General features: G+C 39.0%; 1 protein-coding gene across 5 annotated transcripts in view; it reads right to left on the reverse strand.

Annotated features, from left to right (window-relative positions):
• cnih3 (cornichon family AMPA receptor auxiliary protein 3) overlaps positions 1 to 12237 on the reverse strand; it is a 72480-nt gene that overhangs the window by 43501 nt on the left and 16742 nt on the right. For all 5 annotated transcript variants that reach the window (XM_058613369.1, XM_058613367.1, XM_058613368.1 and 2 more), the window contains exons 2-3: positions 10008 to 10076; positions 1410 to 1457 (exon numbers count right to left, since the gene is read on the reverse strand). In XM_058613369.1, coding sequence (XP_058469352.1) covers positions 1410 to 1457; positions 10008 to 10076 — 117 coding nt within the window. The remainder of the gene's footprint in view (positions 1 to 1409; positions 1458 to 10007; positions 10077 to 12237) is intronic.

Here is a 12237-nt window from a genome sequence, read left to right on the forward strand (position 1 = left end):
ATGATTCGTGTGCAGAGAAAAATAGAGAAAACAAAAACTCGGGTTAATCCTATCACTCACTAACTGATTCAGGCTCCATCTTAATGATGAGGATTCAAAACTTATTTGAGCGTCAGCAAAGTCCAGTTTAACCTGCAGCACTTATTTGTCCCGAGTATCAAGAGATGCATTGAAAGTAATTGCTGCATTCAAAAAATATGTGATATAGTATTATCTCTGAAAAACAGGTGCATCGCGATGGATGCACGTTGAGACCACATCGCTCTCCCGTCTTATCTGATGTACTTATCCACTGAATTTGATGTATTTGTGTGCGCAAGGGGATTCTATATGAACCAGGGCTAAAGCAGATTTTGGTAAATAATTTGACAGTAACGTAAATGTAATTGATTCCTTGTGACCACCTTTTCATGGCGGTCCGATTAATAGACCGACCGATCTTGATTCCATCCATCCATTAGCCATACCATCTATCTTTGAGAAGCATGGAAGAGCTAGAACCAATACCAGGTTACATCCTGCACAGATGACCAGTTTACCCCAAAGCTGAATAATGCCAGGTCAGATCCTGCTATGGTTGAATAGCATAGGCCCGCATAATATTACTGTTTCTCAATAGTTTAAACTGACAATAAGAGGTACACAAAAGTACACAGCATCTAAACTGATTTCCTCACAATTCTAGAAGCTGGACTCCAGGCCTTTGGACACATTTTAACAAACCAATATTGATTAAGCTGCGATCAGAACCTAAATTGAGTGATGTTCTCTGCATCCCTGCTGTGCTGCAAGGACTGAGTGTGTTGCTTTGTGCTCCGGGGGCTCGAGTTGACAACATTGATAACCAAGATCAGCTGTTTGACTGATGAACCTCCAGCATAAACACATGTGAAGCATGCAGACACAGCTTGAGTTTCAGAGAGGTGGAGAGAGAAACAGATGTCGTACTGGAGCTGAGAGGAGGCCCCTTCTCATCCTCATACTGATACCTTAAGGCAAACTGCATATAGACAGACTTGGAGAGAGAAGGGGGAAAAGAGCAATAGCAGGCATCTGCAGCACTATCTCCTTTTTCATGTCCGTCCAGCATGACATAAAAAGCACCACTGCATATCAAAACACTTGCTGACAAACTAAAATAAACATACATTACAAAAGCTGAATATACAATTCTCATGTAATAAGCTGGAAATCTGAAGAAATGAATAGAAAACCCAATGTTATCTGTGGACACACCATTTTGAGGCTATGACAAGAAAAACACCTTTGATATACTTCAAAATCAGTAATGTGTCATCAGCAAAATGATTGAGTTTTCAGTTTGAGATCAGTCTTTTCATACTTCATTTCATCCCTTTAGCGTGACCGATACAACACAAGTGAGATGTAACCTGTCCTCCTCTGCTTACCTTCCTCAGCAGGTTGCAGATCCTCTCAATGTTCCGCAGTCTCTCCCTCTGCAAAGACGGCAAACAGAAGGAAAAGGTAAGTTTGATGACACACTTTTTTATGAGGCCGAGTATGCTGACATGTGATCAAAGAGGGAGCAGATAAGAAATAAGTTTGTCTTTATTCTGTATTTGGAGGAAAGGTAGTTGAAGGATAAGCCTGATGCCCAGTAGAGAGGGAATTAATGAAAGCTGCTCAAACATCTGTCAGAGCCAAAAAGACTAAGAAAGGACTATCACAGCCAAATAAACTGTGGATTAATTAAGCTTCAAACTCCTTTCAATGGGTAATAGTAAAAATCCGACTTGCTGAAATAACTGGGATTGGCTCCAGCTCCCCCCACAGTGTAGATAATCAATACATGAATGGACATTTGTTTCATATGAGTTAGGTGGGTTACCAGTGTGTTGCTATAGTCTCGGGGTGTCAGAATGTCTACTACCAAAGGCAGCTCCGGGTGGAATATCAGCATAGATTATGCAGCCATGTCAGTTAATGAAGCAGAAAATGTCAGACACTGAGAATGTCAGACATGAATTGAAGACACCATATGTGCCCAGTCCATTGAACACATGCGTGCACATTGAACATCTTAAAGATTATGTCAGGTTTGCATTGTGTCTACATTGTCTTTCAAATGCAAAATGCAAATGTTACATATTTTACTCCTACGGCATTTTTCATTGTGACCCATTAAAAAAAAACAGAGGTCACCAAAAGCAGTGGAAATTGCCATTATGTTTATGTAAGTCAGTAAGTTTTATCATTTCTATGGTCTCTGTGTGTGTATTCAGCTGTAAAATGCAAAGATCAGCAGTCGCAACAACGCTGAGCCACCACTTCACCAGAGCTTTTAACATCATCATCAAATATTAACAGAATTCAAACAGAAATGCAATCTGGACTTGAGTGGCAGTGCAATCCATTCCACAGGGGGGCAATGCAGAACTTTGGCTGCTTATGAATCATAAATTGAGGGAGTGTGTCCCTTTTGAGGACAGCACTGGTGTTGCTTATATACTGTATATCAAAACTAGCATGTCTAAACTAAACTGATATTTATTTATGCACAAGAAAAACTTGTATAATAGTATAGTCTTCAATGGTTTGGCTACGACTTTGCAATGGGGAAGTATCTGCTCATAGTGAGTGCGGGAAAGATGTGTGTTTAATGTGCGCGAGTCCATTTTGTTGTATCTTTAAGACCATTTCCATTATAAACACTGACCTCATCAGGGCCAGTCACCCTCTTGGGTACCGGATGACGCCGTAATGAGGCAGAACCAAGGCCCTGCTGTTTTTGTGCTTTGCCTCGGTCGTCTGTTTATTGTTGCATATGAAATGAAATATTCCATTTCACTGCTGAATGTGTTGCTGTGACTCCTTTGATAGCTTTTAACACCTCCAATTTCCTTCAGCTCTTTCCTGGAACGTATGTGTGCATATGCGTGTGTCTGTATCTAACACTATGATATCAAGTTTTTGTTTTTGTAGAACATATTGGTTAAAACATGGAGCTAAGACCACATTTTGTTTTAAAGGTTGACTAAACCCCTACAAAACATTTTTTTCAGGTGAAAACCAGCGTATATCGGCCATCTTGATAGTTTTTTTTTATCTTTAAGTCATGGTTGAATTTCTATGAGATAACAAGTCATTCAGGTTGTGGTCCTTTATCTGGTGCAGACCATATACCGTGTGCATTTTACAATCTAAAAACCCTCTGGTGTGTTGCTATCTTTACTCTTGAACATGTTTTTAATGAGATTTGTTTTTTACAGTGAAGATAACTGGTTGATTGTTGTTGGACTCTGCAACATTGACTGTGTGAAGCTTTCTGAAGTCGTGTTGTCGTAGTAATGTTTCCAGGTAATATTTGCCCATTCATCCACAATTGTAAAGAGATCTTGCAAAACAAATATTCTTCATTTGCCTGTAATACAAATGCAATCAGTGATTCATTTAATTGACTTCTCATAGATCCAACACTTCCTGCATACACAAGCCTTTTGTCCAATATTACTTGGTCTACAGCATCCGTGGTGTCCTTGTGTGCATTTCTGTCATTTATTCTTGTCTTCTGTATGTGTGTGCCAAGATTGTGTCTTGATACTGGCTAATTATCCTAAGTGTCCCCACTTTCACTCCCTTATTGTCCCCAAATACCTTATATAGCTTTAACTTGTTTCATAAGCGCATCATAAGGGAGCACTGTAGAAAAACAGTTGTTTTTTTTTGCCTTGTCCATCATTTAAAATGTTTTGACGTACAAAGAAAAGTCAGTTTAGCAGAAGAAAGTTTGACTGTGAAGTGCAATATATGGGATTGGAATGATGAGCAAACACAAGGATCTATGTTTGGGAGAAGGAACGATAGAAAACTGTGGTCAGGCTTAAACTCAGTCCTCATAATGGTGGATTACATTTCGCTGCGTGCATGTACAGGAACACATCAATGTTCTAATACAGTAAATGCAGAGCTGTAACCCTCCCTCTGTCCTCTGTAAGACCTCGCCAGTGTTCATTTAATATGTGTTACTTCTGCACACAAACGCTCATTTCCCACAAAGTACGGCATAACAGCCATGCAAGGCCAATTATCTACAGTAGCTGAGATCATGCATATCATCAAAACATGCAGTTCACTCTTCCGAGAGACTCCATCTCCCCTCGCCTTCATCTGCTGTGGAGGGTTTGAACGAGGACACACAAATATATTCCACTCCAAACAGCACTGTGTGTGTGTGTGCGTGTCTGTTGCAGCTGTCTACTCATTAGCAAGCAATTAGGTTGATGGCTCTTTGGAATCTTACTCGGTGAGAATTGGCTTGACGAGTGAGGGGAGTGGGTGCGGGAGAACAGTATCAACAAGAGTCAGGAGAGGGGAGGGTGGGGTAGTTGGGAGCAAACAGGCTACATCCATGTAACTATATGTTCATATAAAGCTAAAGTAAGCTGGGTCGTTACTAATTGAATATTCAGGTACACTGGGCATGTGCATGCTGGTGTAAACAGGACTCTGAAATGTTTTGCTTATTTTGAGAGCGGAATAGTAACAAGGACAAACTATGATGTTATTATCAGGAAATGTGTTATGGGAGCTTTTCATTTGAATAATGGTGATATAAGGTCTCTATTTACCTGTCTGGGTATAGTTTAGTAAATCAGGAAGTGAAACAAATATACATATAGTGGCAATATAGTGCATCTGCTGGCAGTTAAAAGAAGTCTGTTTGAATGGAAGTCTATGGGGATTGTACTTCTAAGCTGATCTAAGTACATTTTTTAAATGGTCTCATTGAGAAGAAACTATAGGATACTTTATGACACGTATGAGTAGACACCTGACAGCAGGCGTTATAATATGAGTCTGGTTACAGGTTTTTGTGTGTTTCTTGTGTATAGCAGGTGTTGCAAAATAGAATTCCTTATTGTTTGCTGCTATTATGCACTGTTTTATGTTTTGCTATTTGATTGATGCAGTTCTATACAGCACTCGACTTGAGTTTCCACCACTGGCTGCAAAAAATCAACATGGCACAGGCCAAAGTGAAATTCTAGATTCTCCAAAATGGGAGTTCAGACTCTCCAACAACGATCCAATTTTGGACATGTTACTTGAAAAAAAGTAATTAGTTATAGTCGCTAGTTACTTATCCCAAAAAGTAACTGAGTTAGTAACTGAGTTACTGCATTGTTAAAGTAACTAGTTACCAGGGAATTAAACTATTGTGTTACTTTTTAAATGTTCAAATATGTCTAATAATTTGGGTTTGCCCACCTTAATGAAACTTTAAATTCAACTGTATGTTTAATTATTTATAATATAACTTAAATATGTTTAATGAATAAAATGGACACTTGATAGAAAACATTGTACGACTGAAACAGTAATTAGTTAGATTACCCCGTTATTGCTGTTAGAAACGCCTTTTATTTTAAAAATAAAGGTTTTCAAACAAAAACTGAGCTAGTAGCATTTTCTGGACTCTAAAACACTGGGGTAACGTGGACAACAGGTGTATCTTGAGCAAAATGGATGTTTATAAATGGAAATTGAGTAGTATGTAGGGTTATATATGCAAAATTGTGCAAAGAACCTCTACAGAAGAAGTGGTAGAGGTTGTTAATGATAATGTACTGCTGGTGTAAACTTGGGCTGAACAATTGATCGCAAAATGTGTGATTAAAAACTGCCCAAAAATCTTCTGTTGACAGATTATAACTTACTTTTGTATACTTTATTCTTTCTTTTTTTTGCGAAAATTATAGTTTAGGTGCAAAAATAATGAGTTACACCTATACTCCAAATCGAAACACGTGTGACAGTGTTTCATTAAAGCTGTGGAATTAATTTCTCCTGTGACCCGAGACAGACTTGAAGCAAAGCAGGGGAGACAGGCGTGGCACAGCGAGGGAGATGGACAGACAGGTCATTTAACTAGAGTGAAGAGGGCACAGAAGCTGTCATCACTAGTGCTCATGGCCTTGGTGCAGAACTGATGAAGATATTCTTTAATGTCAAAAACCATGTGGGAAAAACATGGTTTTCTTAATCTCCTCCTTCAGTTTTAATTCTGTTTTTAATCTCATAATTGTCATTGCTCCTGGCTATAGAGCTTCATCTCTTCATCATAAAATGTGCATGGGTGCATATGTGTGTGTGTGCACTCTACATGTGTTTGTGTGTGTGTGTGTGTGTGTGTGTAACAGATGCCTTGAGCAGTGGAGACATTAAGCTCTTAGCACAGTGGGAAACAATGCAATTAAAGCTGAAATGTATTTTGGTCACAGGGCATCTACAGTATGTTTGTGCATGTGCGGCTGTGAGGGAGAGACGGGTGTGAAATTACGACAAACAGGCGAAGCAAGCTGTGTTTTCTCGAGCCGCGCTGGCGTGGGAGACAATACTGCATGTTGTCACACATGACAATGTGTGCGCACACATGCTCTACGTCCTGTAACATGTTCACAGTTTGGTTCCCACTGTCAGAAAAAGGTCCAGCCACATCAGAACAGCAGCACATCAAAGTTTATTCATGCTTTCTTGTAGAATAAGTGGTGTAACATGTTTGATGACGACTTGCCGAGCGAGTGTGTGAACTACAGTACTGTCACTGGCCTGTTTACTTGTGTGAGCTTTTTCTTCTTTTCAGATATGAAAGTGAAGAGTGTTCACTTTGCAGCTACTAAAATGAGCATCACACTGACAGCTGAAGTTCAGAACATTTGATTTGAGATGATTTAAAAGAATTTAAGTGTTTCTGACTAATGATTACACGAGACACCTCTCTTTAACATACATGACTTAGTGGATTTCACTTCTTTTCTCTCACTGTCTAGGAGGTTATGCTGCCTCTTCTTCAATGTCAGCTGGATTAGGCTCCAGTTCCCCCCAAACCCTCAAATAATGAACTGTATGATATATGAACTGATGGTTAATTTACTCTCCAGTGGGTCATTTCAAGATTTGCCCAGCATTTTATCCAATATGTAGAAAATAGGTATCACAACAAGTTTGGTAAATTATACTTTCAGCATTTTCCAGACTGCAAACTAGATAGATAGATAGATAGATAGATAGATAGATAGATAGATACTTTATTCATCTCACAGAGAAATTCACACTATCCAAACATCCAACCACGTTGATGAAAGTTGAACATTGTGTTTCTTGGGTTTAAAGTCACTGGAGGTTTTGGTCCTAATCCAACCTGAAAAAGTCTTATTTACTTTCATAATAAATATTAGATGATAGATAGATAGATAGATAGATAGGTACTTTATTCATCTCACAGAGAAATTCACAGTTCAGTTCCAGCATACACAAGCCTTTTGTCCAATATTACTTGGTCTACAGCATCCGTGGTGTCCTTGTGTGCATTTCTGTCATTTATTCTTGTCTTCTGTATGTGTGTGTGTGTGCGACATTTGGATAAAATTAAACACATTATATGAGAATTCTAAAATTCTAAAATCTAGAAGTAAAGTTTTTCAATGTCCTTGTTCAATAGTTCTGCCAGAGTAATTTTGATTCCTAAAGGCTACATTAGCAAGTGGAGGACTGCATTCTGATATTTGTGTGGCGGTGTGATAAATCCACCTTCACATCAAACCAGTGCGCCGACTCTTCTGACCATAACAGTCCTTTCAGTGGAACCAACTGCATTTAAATTGGGTAAAAACAGTTTATCTCCATGTGCTGTGAAAATATTTGCCATATTGCAGCTTACTACTACCTATATTCTAAGCTATAAGATAGTGTAGATTTAATTAGTTAAAACATGTCCCAGTGTACCTGTCAGGTTCTATAAGCACATGGGCAGTACATCACACTTAAAAAAAAAACAACTAAACTATCCCTTTAATTGTGACAAAATTTCTTCTGAAGATTAATCTTCTTTCGGCTTCTCCCTTTAGGGGTCGCCACAGCGGATCATTTCCCTCCACTAAAGATTAAGGAATCACTTAATTAAACATAAAAGTGACTTAAATGTGTCATTATCTCGTACAAGCACACTGCTAAAAAAAACGGAAAATGGAACTATGCCTTTACTGTTAAAATGACTGAATAGAAACTTCTCTTAAATTAATAGCTTCAAAAGTACATTGTCAGAATGATCATCATTGTCAAATGTAGAATGATAATTAAACAAATGATCAGCAGCTTTAAGTGTAAACATGGGAGGGATTCCATCGAACCCTGTTCTGCAGCAAGTCACTGCTATAAGTTCCATCATATAATATAATAATAATAATAATTTACTATTATGAATACAATTATGAATATTTCAAAGTACATATCTACACTGCTGTTGCATGTTATTTTCTCAGATCCAAAACTTTCCAGGGCTTCGGGGAGCCTATGGGAGCTCATTAGAAAACATTCAACTTAATATATTAAACAGATTAAATGTTATATAAGAGAAACCATTCAGGGCCACTCCATTTTATGTGAAAATAGTTAGCAGTGACGCATTTCATACAAGAAGCGGGAGGCCAGGGGAAAGGCTGCGTTTAGAAAACATGAGAGAGAGAGAGAGTGTGAGGAGAAGAGTGAAGTGAAAATGAGATGGATTTTTTTGTGCCCATTCCTCTGCTGAACTCTTTGATACGCTCTGTGTTGCATAATGATATGCAAATATGACAAAGTATGAAAGTGGCTATGATGAGTGAGGGGAAATCTGGTTCAGTGCACTGTTTTCAGACTCTTGAAAAATCCCTTTCAAAGCTGGAGAACTCTTTTCATTCCATCTCTGCCTCTGTCTGTCTGTCTGTCTGTCTGTCTGTCTGCCTCCACCTCTTCTCTTTTTCCCAGTTACTTTTTGATCCTTCTCTCTCTCCTTCTCCAACATTCCTCCCCTGTCTTTTCAGCTCATCCCGGAGGAACAATAGAAGTCAATATTTCAAGGAGTCATACAGTCCAGTGCTCTTAAGTCAAAGTCACCTCCAGACTAACTGTTTGTGCTGCAACTGTAGCACCATGTATTATTAAGAGCCAGCTGTGTTGGTGGAAGCCCAAAGGGCTCATGGGAAGGGGGTTTAGCGAGCTGGAATTCATCCTAAAACAACTTTGCTTGGGGCAGCTTCACTGTGCTGGCCAACACTAATGTATATCTTTGTCCACAGCTTCTCATGATTGCTGGTGTGCTGATCCTGATTCTTTTCTCCCCATTGTTTGAATTTTTAAGCAAAAGGGTCACAGTAAAAGACAAGTGTGAGGTCACTGATATGTAAATTGACAGTATTTATATCCCCTACACTTATACAGATCAGCTAGGGCACATTTTAAACATTTTATATTCATTTCACAACTGAAAGAGCTGGGGATATCAAACCCACTGTGTTACTATAACTTGGCTATAGATGATTAATACTATTAGAATGCAATAGTGTTCTTATTTAAATAGCAAATCATATATATGAGGGGCCACACAGGAGAATAGGGTTCTGGGGCCCGGTGTGACTGAGGGCCATACTGCCTGGAGTTTGCACGTGGGTTTTCTCCAGGTATTTCCGTTTCCTCCGACATCCCGAGGTGTATTGGACAATTTTGGACAAACTATCCAACAGTGAATTGTTTTGCAAAACCTGGGATTTAGGCTGAAGTTGTAGCTGCTGTTATGAGATCTAAAGCAGTTTCAGTTGTCATGTTTACCTCTGTTCATTGGCTTGACACGTTTGTTTTATTTATGTCTGAAATAAGGCAGTATTTGTCATGTTGATTCATTCATACATGATGCTTTGCCCTCGTGTCTCAGAAAGCTCCGCTTGTCAGCTAGGAAGTGGGGGAGAGAAGGAGCTTACGACGTCAGCATGTTGCCAGCTGCCTGATTTAAAATTAATGGGGAGAGAAAATAAAACATGAAAGTACCAGCGAGTAGCTGGCGAGAGACAGATCGAGAATGTAGAAGACAAGGGTGTCGATATCTGCAGCACAAATGGATTTTGGTCACTTTCCTCAGACAAAAGAAGGCAATAACTGCCCAAAAGAACATGGAGGCAGTGTGTGTAGTAGTAGAAATGTACAGTTTAATTAAGAGGGGAGATGAAACATACCGCGTGGAGTGGATTCCCCTGATCAATCGGCACCTTGAAGTCAGCCTGGAGCTCATCAAAAGCCGTTATCTGAGAGAGACAGAGAGATGAAGAGGGGGGATCAGAAGTGATTACTATATTGTGAGTAGAACAGATGGACAACATAGGGGGGAAAAAAGCACATATTATTGCAAAATGCAACACTTAATGAATTCAGATAGTTGCAGAGTTTTCGTTGAGAACTGGTTCCAGTGGCTCGATTCCTTGGGACTAACATCTAATAATCCCTATTTCCATCCATGAAATTCAGATCATGATGACTGCCGTGTGATTTACACTAGTGACATGTTATTAGAGTGACCTGCTTATTTAATTTCAACAGAATAATTCATAGGTTTTATTACATGTTCATTTCTAATTTTGATATTTGCTCTGGTGGACCCCACAGACTCATTCAGGGAATCACATCGATAACTAATATCTATATTGGAATGAGAATCACTAAGTTCTTTTCAAATCTCACTCTATAATTAGGTATTGTCCACATGTCTCACACTGATTATGGCTCCTTTGGCCAAAACCCAAAATGCTAGTGCCCTCTTTATTACAGAGCTCCATGAATATCATCATTCTTATTCTGAATTAAATAATGTGATGGAATAATAATTGTAACCAGACATCAATTGTTACAAAATATTGCCATTTTGAATGTACACACACAGGTTTCTTCTTTTTAAGACACTGCACTGACATCCATCCATTTTGACAGCCTAAACAAACCTTAACCATAACTAGTTAATGCTTAACCCTAACCTTAATGTAAAAATAATTCAAATATTAGCTCTAAACTTAACCAAAAAAAAGTTCCAAAAACAAAAATGTAATATAAACAAAAACAAATACATGTATACTGGATATTTCACTCATGAATAAATGTAATTACTGTAATGTTTAAACCTTTTCACCAATGTTGTATAAAATGTGTTATTAATGTGTTATACTAATCTGATGAAATAATGAAATGATCACGTTTTTGCCAACGGCTACTCGTCATCGACACAGACCACAGAATACGATATAGTCAACCTCTGTTTCATAATAGTTCTTCATTAAAAAAAACCCCATCTATTTCATAGTCATCATCATCATCATCATCATGATCATCATCACTAATACCATCTATTGCAGCTAAATGATGGGCTCACATCCGCCTCACATCCATGTAAGCTTATAGCACGCTTGAATTGGTGTCATTGCCGCCCACTCGCTGCCACATTGTGTGATGGCTCTTAATAACAACACGAGTAATGATGAGCTGTAGCAAAAAAACACACAACACAAAACATTGAACTGCTCTATTGGTGTTGCAATGGAGACACTTGCTCTACAAAAGACACATGTTATTGCTCGATTTCTAGATTTTTGAGCCTCAGGAGGAAAGTGTGTGTGTGTGTGTCCCAGATGTTCCTCATGTTGTGGGGACCTACATCTGTTCACACATTATGGGGACTTATGGGGTTAATACATTTTAGGTTAGGGTTTGTTCAGTATTAGTTATGGTTAAGGTTAAGTGAAGTCAATGTAATGTCAATGTAAAGTCATGGAAACCACAGTCTAACCCATTTTTGTCTGGTCCTCACAACTTTAAAGAGCTTTTTTTGTGGGTTAAGTCCTGGGTTTAGGGTTAGAGTTAGAATTGGGTTCAGGTTAGGTTTGGGTTAATGGTTAGATATGTGGTTGTGATGGTTAAGGTTCGGGTAAGTGACTCAGGAATGCATTATGTCTTTGAGTAAGAATGTAAGAATGGTGTGCGGGAATGTGTGTGTGTGTGTGTGTGTGTGTGAGAGAGGGAGGACAACATATGAGCGTGTCAATCAATCAGAGTATCTGCATAACATGTCACAGCAGCTATAGAACATGTATGTGTGTGTGTGTGTGTGCAAAAGTCCATGCATCCACGCATACAAGGGAATATGATGAAGACACAGATGAGGCAATGGTGTGTGTGTGTGTGTGTGTGTACTTGTACATGTGAAAGTGTTAGTGCCCAGTATGGGGAATTAACATCAGAGAGACAGCAGAGGTTCACACCATTCGCGGGTTATTTCCCTGGGCTCGCCCCCGCACTAACACACATCTCTCTTTACATGTTATTTCCCAGCAGACTCCAGCAGTGATCCTGGCTCATTGCCTCTCTGTGTTACAGTGTGCTAGCTTCCCCCAGGCTGTTCCTCATGGGATATGGGAATAC

Source organism: Solea solea, chromosome 17 (assembly GCF_958295425.1).
Source record: "Solea solea chromosome 17, fSolSol10.1, whole genome shotgun sequence".
NCBI classification, from domain to species: domain Eukaryota; kingdom Metazoa; phylum Chordata; class Actinopteri; order Pleuronectiformes; family Soleidae; genus Solea; species Solea solea.